This window comes from Toxotes jaculatrix, chromosome 3, assembly GCF_017976425.1.
Source record: "Toxotes jaculatrix isolate fToxJac2 chromosome 3, fToxJac2.pri, whole genome shotgun sequence".
NCBI lineage: Eukaryota > Metazoa > Chordata > Actinopteri > Toxotidae > Toxotes > Toxotes jaculatrix.
In genome coordinates this window covers 17,183,583-17,204,204 of record NC_054396.1, presented here as the reverse complement: position 1 = coordinate 17,204,204, position 20,622 = coordinate 17,183,583, and the positions used below count along the sequence as shown (strand labels likewise).

Sequence of the window (20,622 nt, the reverse complement as noted above, 5' to 3'; positions counted from 1 at the left end):
AAAATTAGGACAGAGGAGTCATTTTTATTTGGTCTCAAGAGGTCTTGTGATTTATTAAGATAACCATTCACACTTGACCATTTTACACAAGGATAAATTGGGAAAAAATAAAAAGACCATTTCAGAAGTGGATTTTTTTAAGGTGAATGCTGTAAAAGATTCTTCGGTAATAAGATGCACTAACAGGACTTATTCAAATTAACTCCTCAAACAGCTGCAAGAAAGAAATGCTAATTTTTAACTGTCAGTGTTAAAGTCAGTGTCACGCATTTTTCAGATCATGACTGTGAGTTTCACATACGCTGATAAAGTGTGTGGGCTTGTTCGTTTGTTTTGCTGGCATGGTTTTGTCTACTTGTCTCCTTAGAGGGAAGGGTCACTGCAAATCTATACAAAGTTGTTCTGTGTACTCACCTTTACCCTATGAATCATTTCTATGCTGATTAGAGTGTTCTGTTTGATGAGTATGAAAATGATGTGAATCATATGTTACGATCTTCGCAGTCACGAGATCTCAACACAACTGAACACCTATAGGAGAATTTGGACCAACTTGCACTCTCCACCACCACCATCATCAAAACACCAAATGAAGAAATATCTTTTGGAACAATGTTGCTCATCCCCCCAGTAGAGTTCAGAGACTTATAGAATCAAAGTCAAGTTGCACTGAAGCTGTTCTGGCAGCTTGCGGTGGCCCATCACCTTACTATGACACTTTATGTTGGTTTTTCCTTTAATTTGTCACCCATCTGTATACAAAGTACTGACACTGACTTTTTAACCAAAGGTCAAATACTGCATGTCAGTAGGCACTAGAGGGAGCCAGTGATCTGCTTTCTCTGAAACTGAAGCTCATCTTGTCCAGTCAGGAAAATACAGACACAAATATTAGATCATTTTATCATTTGCAGATATGTCAGTCATTTATTTTCAGTTGTTTTCATCGTACATAGTTTTAGTAAAATGATGACTGATTACATGTGCATCTGCTATCTTCAATTTTATCTGAAAATATTTGTACAATCTGCACACCCACAGTAGCCTTTTGAGTTTACAAGTAATTTTTAATTGACAAAATACAAAAACATGAACCTTAACTTCATGGTGCTGAAAAAGCCTAAGGCAAGCACTGTTTATGAAGGAGGAAAACAATGTTACCACAGATTTTAATGTGTTATTGTCAGAGTTGGAGCAAAACTTTAACTACTTCTTATAATTCATAGTAGAACATTTTTGTCACTTGTGCACTTACCTGCAAGTCATTGTGTGATATTAAGTTGGGCTAATGTTGTTTTTTTCATGTGTGTTAAACATCATTTTAGCACTTGACAGGTGTTGTTTGTGGTTCCTGGACAGGACAGCTCTTTTTTTCCCTCTTTTCTCTAGTCCTGATGCTCAGAGCCTCTGCTTCTGACAAGCTGTTATCTCCATATGACAACATAAGTCATTTGCCAGTATACTGAAAAATGACCCGTATAACACAACAAACCATGGTTAATTTGTGTAAAGGGAAGCACAGTGGTAGGTTAAAAGAGGTGATGGAATGTGTACCACAGTCTCTGGTGTCAGTGTCATCCACACCAACTTCCTGCTTAAAAAAGAGAGAAGGAGTTTTTGTAGTTGGAAAACAACATAACACTACATCTGCCTTTGTTTGTTAGACTGGGCGGTCATTATTTACACGACCACAAGAGGTCGCTTGTAAGGAAAACATCAACTTGAGTCAACTTCAACATGTAAAACATACATTTTCTCGTGTAGCTTCTCTGTCTTTTACTCATTAAATGTCACGCCTGAGTGTTTTGAGCTTTCAGCATGTAAAACAAATTAATGCCAATATACAAAAATTCAGTATAAATAAGAGCATCTTTTATACGTTTGTGTTTACACCACATGTAATTGTCTCTAATTAATTTATTTTTTACTAGTAGTTGTCTAACTTAAGACAAGTAGACCTTAAAATTAAAAAAAGAGTTTTAAGGTAATGAGTAATAACCTGTCAAAAACTTAGATCGTTTATAATTTTGGCCCTAACCAAGACAACATAGTGTAGAATGGCATTTCCTACACTATGTTGTCTTTGTGAGGACCAAAATTTAAAATCATTCTTTATGACAATGGTGAAAAGGTAAGTGATAGTACAATAAGCATAAAGTGACAATCAGAATTTAAAATATGTGTAACACTGTATTGTCAAGTCTTATCTTCTCAGGAGGCAGCTGGGTTGCTTTGAACTAGAGTAACCCTGTACTGCCTCACTTTGAAAGAGGCGGCCACAGATAATCTATTAACAGTCAGTATAATGATTTGTCCAACATCTTGTACTTACTGCCTTCTACACACTCGTTGCAAGCTCCTCAGTCAGAGGTTCTCAGACATTAGCACTAAACTGAAAACTAACATTTTGAGATGGAAAAAGCTGAAACAAAGTTAGAAGGACACCCACAAGGATATCAAGCCGCCTCAGCGGATGACAAATCGTACGTATAAATATGTCTGATTCCCTTTTTTTATTTGTAATTTCAATCACAAAATCTTGTTTGGTTTACATTTGTGATTTATTCAGTTAAATTAAAAAGGAACTTGCTTAGATGAGTAAAGCTGTCAGTTTGGTGTATTTCTGCTTGTTTTAAAAATAACATTATTGAAGTTTCTCAAATGTGGCCTGTAGGAGCAACTATATACTACTGAAATTCAAATTCAGGTTTGCAGACATGACCGTGGTTAAATACAGCATTGCCAAAGCAGGTTGTACAACTGAGCATTAAAGTGCATTCTTGACATTGAAATTAGTAGTTTGACAAGAGTGGGAAAACTTTTGGAAGTTGAACATCAAACAGGCAGCAGCATACTGGGTTAGCTACACTATTCTATAACCATATTCAGAGATATTTTGTTAACAGATCAGTTTTTAAATATTTCAGGGAGTGCAAAAAGCAACAGCCACAGTTCTCCATTAGATGAAGAGCTGCAAACTACAAGATTATGCAAAGCAGCACAGCTTCAACATGTCATCAGTGGCTTTCATCTGAACATGCTGTGCAGTGGAAGAGCCAGTATGTTTGAATGTTGCTTGCAGCTGAAAGTGTTACAACTATTTCCATCCCTTTTTCAAAAACAGCACTAGGGCATAGAAATGGAGGGAGAGCATTTGCCTGAGAACTGTATAGGTTCTCCTCTACACAACGTACACTATGACACACTATGCTGCATAAATACTTAAATATGCTACACATATTAAATGAAAACGACTGTTCATAAACAAATCATTACTACTACAGAAGGAAACATCCACTATCCATACCGCTTATCCTCTTAAGAGTCATGGGGAGGCACTCAATATTGGGTGAAAATGGAGCACATGCTGAACAAGTTGCCCGTGCCTCTATATGTCAGCCCTGTGATGGGAGGCTGACATAAAGAGACAACCATTCATGCTCACAAGCACTGTCACTTCTTGCTGTGAAGCGACAGACATACATTTGTGGCATTTCACACAGCACGTATTGAAATCATTTGTGTTGAATATATCATAGCGTTGTGATGGAGGGCTGTGGATGCTGGACCCCAGGATGTCTGTGTGGGACAGAGACTGACACAGAGGGAGGGAGAGAAAAGATCCTCTTGGGTCACCAGCTGTTCCTTGTATCAGAAAAAATAATTTTGTGGCTGTGAGAAATTGTTTACCTACTCTAGAATGAAGTGACCACAAGACGTTCTTTTATTTGATTATTAATTATGTACACCACTGTGTAGATAATTATTATTGATATCTTGCTCAGTCCACAATTTGCCCTTTAGCCTCACCAGTTAATAAAAAGAACAACATTGGAATCAACTCCTCAGTTGCACAGCTGTCAGCTGTTCAGACTGGTGTGCAGTCACTGCACCACTGTTCATTTTAGTCTTGTTAAGGAGCACCATCTCCAGCATTATTCTTAATTTAAATCCCCTGACTTTGGTGATAACAACAAAACTAATGCTGCATAGAGAAATTTATATCATTGAGGGTAATAAATAATAGACTCTCTGTATAACGCAATACAGTTCAACAGAACCACAAACTGAACATTATATGCTTCATGAAGGTAGGATTTAATACTGCTGTATTAGACTGCATTAGATTTTAGACTGGCAGTTGGTTATATAGATTAGTCTCTTGTGTGTGTGTGTGTGTGTGTGTGTGTGTGTGTGTGTGTGTGTGTGTGTGTGTGTGTGTGTGTGTGTGTGTGTGTGTGTGTGTGTAGAGTCCAGTCCCAATGAAAGGTCTTGGTCTGGAAAAAAACTCAAAAGAGTTTGTTTAACTTTTACATAAACAGCTAAGTAAAGATGACAATTTGTGGTTTCAGGTTTGTGCAGTTTTATTTTCATTTCCTTTAGTTCGTGGTGACCAACAGTCATGTGCAGAGACTTGCAATAGACCACAGTCTTGTCACAGCAACACTGTCACACTTTCACTGTGGACATGCAAATGCTCATGAGCTAACAAGTAGCTCACTGGGAAATTAAGCAGGGGGGCTGTTTGCTTGCAAACATGTCATGCACAGGGTTGGCTACTTTTCCTCTACTTATCCATGCCGCCGCTTGCAATGGCTCTATACCAGGGGGCCCACCACTGTGCAAGAAGAAAAGTCAGAGGGGCTCATCAAGTGGTGTACACCCTGACAACCTACATTGTCAACTTAGGGTCATGCAGCTAGCATGCAACTAGCATGGCTAACGTGCAAATCCCCTACTATTTACCGAGACCATGTGGTGGATGAGTACTGAAAAAAAAAACAAATGACATTCACAACAGTTTCAGCTGTTCTGTGTTTTGTGCTCATTGGCAAATGTGTGTGTGCTAACACACTAAACCAAGATGGTGAATGTGGGAAACATTTCCTGATTGGTATCAGCCTGTTAGCATTGTCACTGTGAGTGTGATAGCATGCTAACATTAGCATTTAGTCTTACAGCCTCACAGAACTGCTAGTGTGGCTGTAGACATGACAATGTACAATAACTAAATACAGTAATTAGACATTTACAGAACACTACAAAATGGTGTAGAGAAAGTTGCTTGGAGCTAGAGTATAAAAGTCCGGAGGCTAATATAAAATCATAAGAATTTACTCAAAATATGAGATCCATCCAGCCATTAAGCATCTGCTTTGTAGAGTCAACTGCTAGAGCAGAGTATCTCATTCTTTTTTCTGGCATCCCCTTCTTCACATCGCCCCACCTCACAACTTTTATCAATCATTAACAATCATAGGGGAAGCAACCAATGAAAACGGGTCCAAGTTGAACAGGTCAGGATAATAGCATCAGCAAACTCTTTATTTTCCATACATAAATCACTTTCATTCACTCAGCTTTGTTTTACTATTTTTCCCCTAGTCATCCACGCCCCCTTTGCAGTGTCTCTAAACCAACCCCACATTTTGAGGACCAAGCACAAGAGGAAAAGTCAGAGGATCAAGTCATTCAGTTTGAACCAAAGTGGTGGACATAATAACAGCCTGCATTGCCACCATAGGGTCATGTAGCTAGCATGGCTAATGTGTAAATCCCCTCCCCTCCCCTCCTCTTTACTGTGAGACCATGTGGCTGTTGGAACAGTCTCCGCCTTAAGTTGCTCATTCAGAAACACATAACTCCCCGCCCCCTCCGGTTTCAGTCTGTTCCTCTTGTGCTTTCTCTCTCCCTCATTGTCACACAAACACAGCTCTCTCAAACCTCTACTCATAGGCTCATTCATGGTCAGAGCTAGGAAGAACACTTGTCCTGGAGATACTGGGAGATATAGACTCGCATCTTCCCCAAAAGGCACCAGATGAATTCCACCTAGAGCCAAATGGAAGCATAACACAGAACCACAGACTTCTGACGTGAGGCTATCTTTCTCAGGTACTCTTTACCAATGCCTTTCCCTTAAGGTCACAAGCAGTTTTTTTCTGTTTTTATGTTTGTCCTTTGTGTACGTATGTGTGTATGTAAACTACTGTAGTTTTATTTCTTAAATGGGAAACAAACGAGATCCTTGCAGTTCATAGACAGTTGGGCTTTTGTAGTTGCACTTACGCTTGGCGCCTGTAGCTGTAATATGTAGGCCAAAGGTTACTGGCTACGCTGCAGCTATTTCCCTTGTTTAGTGTAATACCTCAGGCTGTTCTGTGACCATGGCTGAAAAAAACTAACGTTATTTTTAAACAAATACATTTCTCTTGTGCAAATGTTTGAAAAGATTGCATAATAACAAACTCTTTTCACTCTTTTGAACAGTTCATTTGCCAAAATTTGACAGATATTATATAAATACACTTCTTGCTGTGATTGTTTTAAGAAACTTCATCCATATGCTCCATGAATAAATTCATAAAAAAGTGTTTCCAATTTTCAGCATCTCAAATCCTAAAAAGAAAATTGGCTTAATTTATGTGATTTGTTTGCACATGGGACAGTCAAAGAATCAAAACAGATGCACACAGAAAAATATTTACCACTGAGCCCATGGTTTGCTTTCAGTTTTGGGCAGGGATTTAAAAAAAAAAAAAGTAGTTGACATCAGTTGCTCCCAGCACCTAGACTTGTTGAGTTTAGCCTGCTCCTCACATGTCCAACTTGTCAGGCCAGTTAATGCACATTAAAACTAGCAGGCAGGTACAGTAAGTGAGGTGTGTGCAAACTCAACAAAATACTTTCCCATTTTAAAAGCTGGAAAGTTTTCTGTCTGGTGACTGTCAGTGATTCACTACATTTTATTTGTGACAGAGATGAAGCTGAAGGGATGGCAGTGTCAGTTCACCTGTGCTGTGTTTTGTGCTTATGTTTGTGTGCTAACACTAAAGCAGGATGGTGAATGTGGGAGACATTTCCTGACTGATATCAGTTGGTTAGCATTGTCACTGTGAGTGTGACAGCATGCTAATGCTAACTTTAGCATTTACCATTTACCATTACAGCCTCACAAAACTGCCAGTGTGGCTGTAAACATGACAATGTACAATAACTAAATACAGCAACCAGACATTTACACAATACTACACAGAGGTGTACATAAAGTTTCAGTCCAGCACTCAGGCAGAAAAAAACATTGTGAGAATTTAATTAAAATAGGGTAGTTTTAGGAGATTCTTTGCAAAGTCTTCCCTGTTGCACATATAGCCTACCTTGCAGGGCTGAATAAAAAATATTAGGCACTTAAACTGAACAGTTTGTTCTAATGCAACTCTTGTTGTGGTTGCTTTTGGAGGAAATGGCATGTTTTGGAGTCTGTCAAGCAAATAGAGTTTTATAAACTGACTAACAACGCACACCATCTGTACTTTTGCATCACTCTACTTAGTGAACAATTTTGAAAACAGCTCTGTGTACTGTGTTTTAAGATGCTGTCCATTCATTACAATGTAAGTTGTTAACCCAGTGCATACATCAGTATCGTTTTTCTCTTCCTGGTTGACTTTGACATAATGGGACCCATGACTCATGGCCATTAGTGTCCCTATTTTCAGCTGTGGCTCATACCGTGGGCCATGTTATGATATGTTGATATCACACCCAAAAAAACATTTGAAGTTTAACAAAAGTTACAAATTATGGTTTAAAACCTTAGAATACAAAGTGTGATATTGGCACAGGCAGTTTTTCTAATGGTAATGGGGGTAAAAATACTGTCTGTGCCACATTAAATTTTTTTGTTGACGTTCTGCAGTTGGCCACTGAAAAATATTTGCGAGAGACTTGCGGTTGAAATAGTGTCTCCTTCTGCCTGAAGGTCCATGAGCTATTGAATCCCTTCCAGTGCCAAGGTTACTGCTGCATGTTTGGATCCGTTATCTGTTGTCTTCACCTACAAGGACGCCTACAGCATTTATAAGCAGTTGTCACAGTAAAAGAATTTCTTGGCCATTGCAAATAAACTGCCGTGATTTGTTTTTTTGTGGAAGTATCATCTTCTGTGGCTATGTATGATAAAGTTGTTACAGCTGGATTTAAAAGTAATGTTAAGTAAACTTAACTCTACTTAGATTTAATTAGATAACTTAGATTTAGTCAAAGTTTTGCAGCAGCATTAAGTTCTCCCGTTTAAATTAAAGTTGGGTTAAGGCACACAAATTACTAGGCTAGGTTTAGGAAAAGATTGTGGCTTAGGTCGAAATAAGTACGAAATAAGAAATAAGTCCTTAAGGTTACAGGACTTTTGTCATCATGATTTAAATAATTAACATGGACCGTCATGGAACAGTCACAGATAAAACAAACAACATTAACTACTGGTTTCACATGGGGAATTAACAGTGGTCTCCTGTGTGAAAGTCCTGTGTTTTGTGGGCCCATCAATCAACCCCAACCTCCCTCAGGCACAGACTTTGTCTCTCTGTTACAACTTCACTTTTGTTGTTCAGTTACAAAGTTTGATACAAAGTTTGACACAAACTTTGGCGCGCTGACTCCCTTTTTGTTAAAACATGACTAAGGGCCATAATAAGCCTCTAGCATATATGACCCATGGGCTCGTTTTTTACAGGAAGACTTTCTCACTGCTGTTAGTTTTTAAATAGTAGAGAATATGTTTGTTGACATGGAAACATAACCCTGTTCTACAATATGTTAACAGCAACAATACTTCTGATTATTCCAACAGACTGCTGGTGTTCTTGAAGGCTTGATTTGAAAAACCACAACCAACAACTTAAAACCAGTTTAGATATTTTCTACACAAACATCAATGAATGTGACCCATTGTGAGTGTCCATACTCTCCCTATGTTGAGCTGGTCTGTCCCAGGAAAACAATAACGCCATTTATTGGACATAATATGAATAGATAATAAACATGACAGTTGTGCCATATGCTGTGGCTCAGTTGACTTTTACAGCAGTGTTACAGCTTTTTCCCTGGTTTGAACCTAACACCAAGGGGAGGAATTTCTCTAGTGAACAGGAACAGGGATGCCACTCTCAACGATTAGTAGTCAGGCTGAAATCCCAGGTTGATATGTCTTTGAGAAAGACACTGAATCTCCACAAACTCTGTTGGCACCAGTCTGGTGTCTCACTTCACTGAGGCAGTGGTCTGGCAGAAAGAGAATTTCCAGAGAGGAACAGATGTCCAAAGGCAGCAATGGTTAAAACTATTTCATATGGCCAAACTAGAAAGAAGGGCGAAGAGACTGCCGTTATAGGCTCTTCACAGAGAGGGGCAAGATATGGTTATTATTCAAATAGTGTATGAGGCACTTTTGCACATTTTTAGTTGCGCTCCTTTGTACATATGACAAGAGACAGAGTACTTTAGAGCGTTACAATAATCATCAGATGCAAACCCCTTCATGTGGTAAGTGGGTTTTGACCATCCAACAAGCACTTTGGTAGAAGTGTACCAAGCAGGTGCCAGGCCCACAGATAGTTGAAATGGTAAGGCAAATAGACCTCATATACGTGAGGTATATTCACCTACAGAACTGAAGGATATAAGCTCTGAAAGGAAAACCAACATTTAGAGTTGTTTAGTAGGCCCCCAGGCCTACAGTTTAGGCCTGGGGGTGCTTGCGTCATGAAAGTAAACTCTCTTCGGTGATACTGGAAAACCGATTTTAAAAAGGTTGGTCTAACTATTGGCATGTGTTTTCCACATTACCAGCTATTTAAGACAATATTTAAGCCAATAAAGACCAGACAAACATAATAATAATTATTTACTGTACCTGCAGTGCACCTCTGACAGGGTCGCTATTTAAATGTCCATTAATACATTTCTGTAAATTCAGATTCATATCAAGATTGTTTGCATATATTAATTGTTATCAAATTTTTAAACCTCCCAAATGTTGACATTGGTATCGGCCTCAAAAGTCCAGTAGTAGTTGGGCCACCAGTGAAGCTTGCCTGCAGACTGTCTAGTTCTTTTGTTGTTGTTGTTCTAGTTCTTCAGAACGCATACCGTAAATTAACATATAATTGCAAGCCTCCGCTGCAGATAACTTGAATCCATCTCACTGTGGATCCACTAAATGATGACTAAAACAGTCTAGGAAAGTTGTTTTCAGCATCTCAGGATCTGAAGCTTTTTAACAGTAATGTAGTAGCACACATATTTTCCAGTCTAGTTGCTCCACTCCCACATTAAATCCAAGGCAGCAGCACAAAAGCAACATTGATGAAAGAATTACCCTCATGCCAAGCAGCAATGACCCTATGCTGACCTAATGCAGCGAGACTGCTGGCATTGTTCAGAATTATGAACATTAATGTACAGTGATTAAATCATGTCAATATTCCTGCTGTGGTTACCGATTATGTTGTCAAGTTGTTTACTTGGCACTGATTGAACTCAAGAAAAGTGACCTGTGAATACAGAGAATGTATTTCTCTGGTCACACTTTGCTACTGCAAAATGAAATCCACAAATAACATAAATACTCATAATTAATACACAAACACTACACAGCTTTAAAAAGTGTGGATTATGACCAGATTGTGCACATTGTAATTGGGTCAGTGAATGCTGCTGAAGTGTTTTTGGACAATGTGTACCTCCTAAACAGTCTACTCTAATCAGAAATAGTTTTGCTCCTAAAATCTTTAAAGTACTTTATCCTGTAAATCTTTGTCCTGTTACAGTGCGATGGATAAGCCCCATGGTCCAGAGGTCAAGTTCAAGCTGGACATGGGTGCAGCCCATCCTGCACCCAGCACCCTGACAAGAGGACAGTGGTCTAGCAAAATTGAGTTCCTCTTGGCTGTTGCAGGACAAATCATTGGCCTGGGAAATGTATGGAGGTTTCCTTACCTGTGCTACAAAAATGGTGGAGGTGAGTTTTATTATAATCAAAGAAAACAGACACAACTATAGTAAAAGCAGCTACGCATGGCAGTTTACTAAACCATAAGTAAACAGACATAACAAATAAATGAAGAAAGCATTTCTACCATTTTGACTGTTGTGCAAGTAGCGAGACACAAATTAAGACATACTCTGTCATTAGGAAAAACACTGCAAATACAGAAACACCACAAGCTGAACACAACACAACAGAAATGTCCCAAGACTTGTTAACTGATGTAAAGTGTACAAACAATATTTATCTGATTTTTATAAAACTTAAAGTTTAATATTCTGAGTGCATGCTTCCAGTATCATTAAAGATTAGACATAGGTGTAATGACTGACTCACAAAGGCAAGGACTCATTAGTACTCAAGGACAGAAGAAAGTTTCCAAAAATCTGATTTTTTAGACAGGAAGGCATTCAGAAAAGCTAGACTGAGGCTGGATTAGAAACAAAGAAAACTGGTGACTCACAAGAGAAGCTAAACACCGGGTAAACAGGCTGGAGCGCTTGTCACTGGGAATGAAAAACTCACCCAGAGTGAAGGGAGAGCAGAGATTAAATACACGAAGACAGACAATGAGACACAGGTGCAACACATTCGGGTGGGGCAGACAATCACAGGAGCGGGAAAACACAAATAAAACAAAAAAGAAACACAAGATTTGACATGAAACATGACAGTAGGGTTATTTTTACTAATCATTGAGCTCTCTCGAGCTCCACCTCTGTCAGTGAGATTCCTGTTGATAACTAAAAATGTTCAAACTACAAAAAACTTACGTGGTGTAATTTTTCCTTTTTATGTAGGGGTGTTCTTCATCCCCTATGTACTCTTCCTTTTTACCTGCGGTATCCCCCTATTTTTGCTGGAGACGTCTCTCGGCCAGTACACCAAACAGGGAAGTATCACCTGCTGGAGGAAAATTTGTCCCCTGTTTGAAGGTAAATATATAAATTTACTTTCAAGGGATCCATGTGAAATAAAAGAAGAAAATGTGTCATTGTATTATTTAAAGGACAATCTGTGATCTAATAGTTATCAAGACCTAACCTGATGCATTTTATCATTCTTGTATGTATTATGTATGTATTATAGGCTAAGTCTAGCAACATTTACTGTAATATTTTCCTTTTTCCTAAAATTTTCCAAACTTTCCATTTCAAATATTAATCAAGTATCCTGGACACAGTAACATTAATTTGACAATGTACGTAGTCGTCACTTAGTTTCAAGTGATGCTGTTTTAACTGAAAGACTTTTTGTTTGTTTGATTTTTTTCAGGAATGGGTTATGGCAGTCAGGTGGTTGTTTTATACTCCAGCATCTATTACATCATCATACTGGCCTGGGCTTTCCTGTATCTCTTCTCCTCTTTTAACTCTGAACTTCCCTGGGCAAGTTGCAGAAACAGCTGGAACACAGGTATGTCCCAATATGTGAGCTGACTGAACATACACACATGGGAACCAGTAAGCGGATCATTATGAATCTTTAGTGAAACAAAGACTTGATGCATTTTGACAAAGTTTAGGGCAATCATGATCATAATGGCTAATTAATTCACTTTCAGTGAGTCATATTATTTGGCTGCTTTAGATATAAACCAACTAATTTGAGGATCTGGTTTTAGATCTGGAGTGCAAAGTCCAGCTGCTGGAAATATTTTAAATTATGACTTGCCAGGTATGCTGTGCTGGCTTGTGTTCATGTTATGTAACATACTTAAACATCCTGTCCAGATGCGTAAAAAAAAAACACAAGGTTCAGTTACGTAGTTCAAAATTCCCAAATTTAAATCTACACCTCCTTCACTGAAAAATCCAAAATCTAACTGCTGGACACAAGATGCCTTCCTCTCCAGTGAAAAGTCCATTTTCAGTGTACGTGTGCTGGAAGTCTGAAGTTTCCACGACACACAGTTGTGTGCAAGACATACAAGTCTTAAACTCATAAATAAGGTGAACACAGAGAAACTGTCCCCCTTCTGCAGATGAATGTGAAAACAGACTTCTAGAGTCAGACTCTAACCCTAACCTTTAAGTGAAGAGCGACTTTAACCTCTGACACAAAATTCTACAGTCCTCCAAAAATAAATTATTACTAATAATATATATACAGAGGCCACAAATTAATGTAAAATGGTATTTTAATTAATTTATTGTTGTCATTAATAGACTAGGTTATGTGAAAATGTACAGAATTTCCATTTTTATGAGTCAAAATAAATTCATAAAATAAAAATATTAGCACAATTTACATGCAGGAATATGAGATCATGGCATACGCTCTGAGTACAATAGGCTGTCTCTTCATGTGAAACTGTTACTAAAGGTTGCTCGTGTCTATGTGTCCTTGAACGTCATTTTTTATTTCCTTGTAACAGAGACCTGTGTAGAGTTTGATCGAAGGACAGATTTTTCCAACTGGACTGTGGCAGAAAACGCAACATCACCAGTGAGAGAGTTTTGGGAGTGAGTATGAAAACAAAGTCCAAATCCAAAATTTTAAATACTGTGTGTGTGTATGTGTGTGAATTTGTGAATTATAAGTGAAAATGTGATTTGCAGGAGAAGAGTTTTGAATGTCACGGGAAGTGTCCATGAGTTAGGCAATGTACGATGGGAGCTGGCTCTTTGTCTTCTGTTGTCCTGGATCATCTGTTACTTCTGTGTCTGGAAGGGAGTGAAGTCCACAGGGAAGGTGAGACAAGGACTTTTTTTGTGTTGTATGCAAAGTACCAGGCAACTGTTAAAGCACAGTGCATAGGCTGTAGGAATGAGATGAAACTTCTGGTGGACAGTGTTCTTTTGTTTTCTTTAAAACCTCTGTAATCATCTCCCTTTGCGAGATACCATGCCTGTGTCAGTACAGTTTAATCACAGACTGAGAACACATTGCGTTTAACTGTTTCTAGCACATAAGTAGCAAAATAAAGATTTACAGAAGAACGCTGTTAGTGTGAGGATGTAATGGTTACGCTACCCCCCTGACATAATGTTTCTTGATTGAAACTGTTGTCAGGTGCAAAGGATAGCAATGAAATGACTACTGAATTAATTTCCATAGAATTTCCTTCAAATATTGGTGGTAGATGAATCCAACTGACTTTAGTGATCCTCGGACTTTTCATCTAGTGCCACCAGCCAGTCAAGTTGTTATTTAATCGGGGAAATATCTCAATAGCTACAAAACTGACATTTGTGATTCCCGTATGATGAGTTCTACTGGCTTTGGTGATCCCCTCACTTTTCTTCCAGATGCACCGTGAAGTTCACATTTCTTTGAGTGAAATATCTCTGCAACTTCCGATTTGATTGCTATCAAATCTGGTACACGCCTCCATGTTCCCCTCAGGACTGTCCAGCACTTTTAGTTACCAAATACCTGCAAATCCCATCACCCCTTGTTTACTTTGTGTTTTGTGCTAATTAGCAGACATTGACATGGTGGTGGGGTGGTTAAAATGGTAAATATTAACACCTGCATCTTAGCCATTGTTTGCATATTAGCATCCTGGCATTAACATTTAGTCCTACAGTACATTTTCTTACTAATTAAAGTCTTTTGGGTGTTGTACAATGTTTCCTGTATTTTCTCAGATTTCTCAACAGAATGCAGTGCAAGTGTGGATTATTCGTATGTGTTTAATTCATGTTAGAGTTGCTTAAATTTAGCCTTACAAGTGAAATCAAGCAGTGCCAAATGTAATTTCTGGAGCGTGCAGGGAGTGTGACAACATAAAAATCTATCCTGGCCATGAAGCCACAGATTAACCTGCGCGCTTGCTCTTCCACAGGTAGTTTACTTTACTGCTACATTTCCATATGTGATGTTGGCAGTGTTGCTTGTACGTGGACTCACATTGCCTGGGGCCGTAGATGGGATAAAGTTCTACCTCTACCCAGATCCATCCCGCCTCACTGATCCACAGGTTTGAACAGATTTCTCTACTTACCAAGGATTCACTACACTACTAAGGATTGGTTACTTATACATGTTTAGTGTAACTGTATTTGCAGATGATTGTTTTACTTATGTCACAAAAGTCGACAGCAGTGTAAAACATTAGCAAATGTTCATGAGGTGATTCTGTCTAGACACACTGCAGAGTTACAACACACAGAAAATGCCTTTAATACGTAATTAATTGTAGATTTTTTTTTTTTTAAAAAAAAGCCCTTTATTTGTCTTGCAGGTGTGGATGGATGCTGGCACGCAAATATTTTATTCCTATGCTATCTGCATTGGGTGTCTAACTGCACTTGGCAGTTATAATAAGTACAACAATAACTGCTACAAGTAAGTTTGATTTAATATCTTTGATGTGTTTTTGTTTTCTTTTGTTTTTTTTTTTAATAAAAGATGCACACAAAAAGAAAAACAATGTTTCCTAGTTGCCACTGTAAATAAGCCAGTGATTTTAAAAATGTAGGACAGTTATAGTTGTTATTATTATTTTAAAAAAACAAGAAATTATATGAAATAATACAAATAAGATGATAGAGAAGCTTTTCCTAGTGTCACTGCTCAATATATACAAGACATGAAAGAGGAAGGAGGATTGGTTTATATAAAGAAAACCCCAATCATACTGATGTATAGTCATCAGGGGTCACGCCAAAAATGTAACTAGAGTTGTTATATGAATGATTATGGGTTGTGCTGGTTATATGAAACACCCAGTTAAGGATTTAAGTCAGCACTGTGGAAAGAAATGATGTAAAAGTTTATGCATTTAAAACGAAAAAAAAATTTTTTGTTTTTTGTTCGTAGGGACTGTGTATACTTGTGCCTTCTGAACAGTGGGACCAGTTTTGTAGCTGGCTTTGCCATCTTCTCTGCACTTGGATTCATGGCATATGAGCAAAACACAGAAATATCAAAAGTGGCAGAGTCAGGTAACTGCATGTAGAGAAATATTTAGAAGAAAGAATGAGTGAATGAATAAATGATTATTTTAATTTACATTGCACATTTAGAGCCGCAGAAGTGTAAAATGTTTTTGACTCAATGGTGTACATTATGTCTTTTGACCATCTCATACACGCTGCAGGTCCTGGTTTGGCTTTCATTGCCTATCCACGGGCAGTCGCCATGATGCCTCTTCCTCAGCTGTGGGCAATATTCTTTTTCATCATGATCATCCTCCTGGGACTGGACAGTGAGGTAGTGCCACAAGTGTCATAACCTTTGTCTCTCAAATAATTTTCTCCAGTCATGAAATACTTTTCAGTATTTGTTCCGTATATTTTCAGTATATGCTGTATATTTTTGATCCTGTGTGTCTGTCTGAGTGATAGCCTATTTTAGAAACTAATCATCAAATTGCAATGAATCTTAATGGAGTTTAGTAATGGACGAGGAGAATCAATAAACATATCTGTCTCATGTATCCTATGATTTTTTTGTCACTCAGTATTTTAATGCAGATCCCAATCCAGGTGCAGGTTAAAAACATCTAACCTTCATCATTATTAAAAAAAATAATTTGATTAGAGGGTTGTGCAGCCTTTGTGGGGATACACTCTCTCTGAGGACATTAGCTCTGCAAAGACTGAAATGTGTGAAGCAAGGGTAGAGTTACTGTTTAACTGAGACGTCTGTGCTTCAGTTTGTAGGTCTGGAAGCTCTGGCAACAGCAATTTCAGACACGAATCCCTCCTTCTTCCACGTTGGCCATCGACGTAAACTTCTCCTGCTTGCTATCAGTGTTGTCAGTTTCTTCATTGGCCTCGTGATGGTTACAGAAGTAAGGCCAAATTAAAATGTCACATCATTTTTAGTAACTAAATTTCCTTATGTTAAAAGACCATCATAATAGAATAGCTAACCGAATGCCGGTCTCACACACAGGGCGGACTGTACATCTTCCAGTTGTTTGACTACTATGCCTGCAGTGGGATGACTCTACTCCTCTTTGCCATATTGCAGTCTGTCTGTATCGGATGGGTGTATGGTGAGTTAGCAAATAAGAAGAATGTACCTATCTCTTCACTGTGAATTTGAATCTACTCACCTCTGTTATTCCATATGCTAACAGGTGCAGACCGGTTTTATGAAAATATTGAGGACATGATTGGATACAAGCCTTTAGCCCTGATTAAGTACTGTTTGAAATATGTCACTCCAGTGATCTGCATGGTGAGTTACAGTAAAAGTTGGCAAAGCTCTGACCCCCTCCACCCCTTACTTGCTGTTACTTGCCAAGTTTTCTGCTCTTGCAAGGCACATAAGTTTGCAATGAAAACGATGGCAGATTTACCATTCAAAATTAGTATAATGGGTTAGCAAATTTAGAACGAGGCAGGCAAAAGCATTGGGCAACTGTCACTTTTGACAGCTAAAAAGACAACTGCTGCCAGAAGATTTTATTAGCTGTAACTAGCTACACATTTCACATTCATTGCTTTGTAGATTGGGATGATTTGGGGTAGATTTTTCACATTTTGTATTCCCAGAACTTAGACTGCTTTTTCTATGACTATTTTCAGGGCACATTTATTTTCTCTTTGGTTAAATACACTCCTCTCAAGTTCAACAACACGATTGAGTATCCGTGGTGGGGTTATGCTCTTGGCTGGTGGTTCACTCTCTCCTCCACACTCATGGTTCCCTTCTGGATGCTGTACAATCTGAGCGTCACTCCTGGTACACTTCGACAGGTGAGCTGGGGTCACTGAACAGGTATGCGTTTGTGTGTGTTTTTGTTTGTTTATTTTTGTTAAAACCAATATTCTTCTTCTTTAGAGAATCTCCATCCTATGTACTCCAGCTGAAGACCTTCCTTTGACCAAATCAGAGAAAAAATCACTTGAACTGCTCAACTTGACCTCTTCCCCCGACAGCATGATGTCCTAGTGAGAAGAGACAAAACTGCAGCAGCTTCAGACACACTGAACACTTTTAGACATAAGGGAAGGCTTACTCTCAATGCTCTTGTACCCACACCAAGCTTTTAAGCCAATTATTCTAGTTTCTTTTCCCTTTAAAAAAAAATAAATAAATAAATAAATAAGTAAAAAACAAAACCCCACTATCTACTTGTGACTCCCCCGATTCTGGTTGCCTGTCTACCAGTTATGACCAGTTCAACCAAAGGCTAATTTTGGTTTGAATACATTTTTAAAGTCTGCAGCAGAACTATATTTTCTCTGCTTTCCTGTCCTGTTAATAATCTTGCGACCCCTGAGATTTATCTTGCAGTCCCTTGTGGGGGGTTTCGACCCCACGTTGATATTTTAAAGTGTTACTTATCTAAAGATGAGTTGGTTTGTTTTTTGTTTTATTTTTGTTTTGTCACTGTGAACAGCATTAATCCAATATAAAACTGACAATGTAAATCATTGTTACTACATATTGCAGTGACATGAAAGAAGGGAGGTTATCCATCATTAAGGGTCAGATTCAGACCCTAGACATTGCGTGCACCTTAGCTGACTGAGCCACCAGGCTGTCCCAACATTAAAATGTTTCTCTGTCAACTGTTCAACATTTACAAGTTTGTATTTGGTGTTGATTTTTTTTTTTAAGCAAAAGAGAGGCACTGTGTAAACCTGTTGGCTACAACAGTCAGAATTACAGAGAGTATATTTTTAACACGAGTTGATTGGATTATATTTTTACTGTAGTTTCATCTTTAAGCTTGTTTAATTCTAGTTTTTATACAGAATACTCATTTATCAAGTTTGCAAATTAATGGTTGTGTCACTGTCATTTTTATATCTTGAAATTTGTGGCAATAGTTCTTTGTCTAACACATAGATGCTGTGATGTGATGTTTTTCACATTTAAGGATCAGTCAGTGATTTGTTTTTTAAATGGAAACATCTGTTTTCAAAAGATGTCTGTGGCAAAAAGTGTGCGAATTCTGAAAACTGAAGAGGTCACACCTACTGTTAACAGTAAATCCATCATGAACACCCAGTTGTGTGATTGAATGAATCATAGGATTGGTATATAGTAAGTTAATTTCATGATATAAATCTTATTTTAAAAGATGTGCCATTCTTTAAGTAGTATCCATGAATGAGACAATCAGCTATTAATGTAAGTATTAATAGGCTTCACTAAACTGGCAGTTCGTAATCATTGACAATTTGTTTCCGCTGTTTACACCTCATTATTTGGTCAAACTGAAAGGTGACAGAATCAGTACTTCACATTTGATGATTTAAATAGATACAAATCAATTATTGATACAACATTGATCTGACTGAAAAAAATATATAGTTATTCAAGTAAAAGTACATTATCAATCACGAACAATCAGTCAATGATCAGTTGCCAGTTTGTTGTAGAGAAAAGGTGTTTCATGACCATTTTTTAACCCTTTTTTGTAAAAACCACTGTGAATACAATGGTTAATAAAACGCTAACAATAAATTTGCAATAGTCATGAAGTTGCAATGCATAAACAGTTGTGTCACTGAATGCATCAACACAAGGAAGTTTTAAAATTTGTGATTTCCTACTCTGCCTCCGTACCACACATCAGTAATATAACTGGGAAAATAATCTTATTGCAAGGTCTGTTTGATCCTTTTCAGGAGTTTTTGATCAGATCCAAGTTTGTCTAGGTGTCATGGAAATGTAGATGATCAGATTTCCAGGGTTTTTATTTATTTATTTATTTCTCAGCTTTTTAAGGACTTCACGATTTTCAGACAACTGGGGGGGAAAGGTGTGAAATTAAAAAGGAAACTGCGAACATCTACTGTAAAAATGTTATTTCACCAGTCGCACTGAAGAGATTAAAACCAAAAATGGGTACTTGAGTTATAAAAATAGGAAAAATAGCTATCGTAGCATAGTTCCAGTACATGTCCAGGGGCGCCGCCAGGGGGGGAAAGGTTAGGACGATTCTAAGGGCCCTGACAGGGGCCCTGGGCTGAGGGCTGAGGGGCTAATAATATTATCTTAATAATTTTTCCCTGTTTAAGCTTTTTAAATAAAATATTAAATTTCGTCTGTTAGAATAAGCACATTGAACATGGTTTTCGTTTTCTATAACATTTTCCTTGAATTCTTTATCATGTCATTTACCCCCCTCTCTTATTAAAGAATGGTACAGTCTGACTCGAGCAGAGCGGGACTGTCAAATGCGTTTGCTGGACTCAGAGAGTGATCAGCTGTTCTGAGCGTTAGCGCTGCTGCAGGAGTAGGTGAAGTATGAAGTCAGGTTACCAGAAAAGAAAGGAGAGGCAGGAGAAGGCTGAGAGGGAGAAAAAGGGCAGACAGCTGCTGACACAGTTTTTCCCAAAGAAAGGTAGGCTATTAGCAGGTATTAGTCGTCATTCACCATGGTGTTTACAATATGCTATAGAATGATAGACCTACAGATTTCGTATTAAAGTGGTTGGATTAGCCCATCAAGAGAACAGTTTACAGTGCCATTTTATTTAAATTCTCTACCTTTATTGCCACGGTAGATAAGATGAATGTACAAAAGTGGATAAATATGTGTGATAAACTAGGCTGCTAGGCTAATATACAAGATAAATCATTACATTATGCTGGTGCTACTGCTAACTAGTTTCATAACTAATGAAGTGCCCTCAACATGCACAGATTCAGCCTCAGAGGGACCCCTGCCCTCACCCTCAAGCGCAGTTGAAGGAGAGGAAGGTGAGCAATACAATCCATGGATAAAGGCTTTGGAATTTTTTGATATTGTTTTGTAGGTATCAACCTTGAATGTCTGAACATTTGCTGTGCACTTTTTAATAAATGAGTGTTGCATAAAAGAAAGCAAAAACACTCAGTGGATTTCTTGCAGTTCATAGCCTATAGCCTAGTTATTT

The 20,622-nt window shown here is 38.1% G+C and overlaps 1 protein-coding gene across 1 annotated transcript; it reads left to right on the top strand.

Moving 5' to 3' along the window:
- The first annotated feature begins 5,694 nt into the window (after positions 1 to 5,694).
- LOC121179877 (sodium- and chloride-dependent GABA transporter 2-like) lies at positions 5,695 to 18,743 on the top strand. The gene is made up of 15 exons (XM_041034971.1): positions 5,695 to 5,895; positions 10,611 to 10,801; positions 11,629 to 11,763; positions 12,104 to 12,244; positions 13,206 to 13,293; positions 13,390 to 13,522; positions 14,619 to 14,753; positions 15,018 to 15,121; positions 15,596 to 15,720; positions 15,876 to 15,988; positions 16,434 to 16,571; positions 16,676 to 16,778; positions 16,863 to 16,963; positions 17,314 to 17,484; positions 17,570 to 18,743. Exons 2-15 carry the CDS (start codon positions 10,615 to 10,617, stop codon positions 17,678 to 17,680), a joined length of 1,785 nt encoding a protein of 594 aa, XP_040890905.1. The 5' UTR covers positions 5,695 to 5,895; positions 10,611 to 10,614; the 3' UTR covers positions 17,681 to 18,743.
- Positions 18,744 to 20,622: the final 1,879 nt, after the last annotated feature.

Excerpts from the sequence above, each read along its gene's own strand:
- LOC121179877 (XM_041034971.1), top strand. The coding sequence starts at position 10,615 with ATGGATAAGCCCCATGGTCCAGAGGTCAAGTTCAAGCTGGACATGGGT. Across the intron at positions 13,294-13,389 it reads CCAGTGAGAGAGTTTTGGGA|GAGAAGAGTTTTGAATGTCA; the intron begins GTGAGTATGAAA and ends TGTGATTTGCAG. Across the intron at positions 15,989-16,433 it reads TCCTGGGACTGGACAGTGAG|TTTGTAGGTCTGGAAGCTCT; the intron begins GTAGTGCCACAA and ends TCTGTGCTTCAG.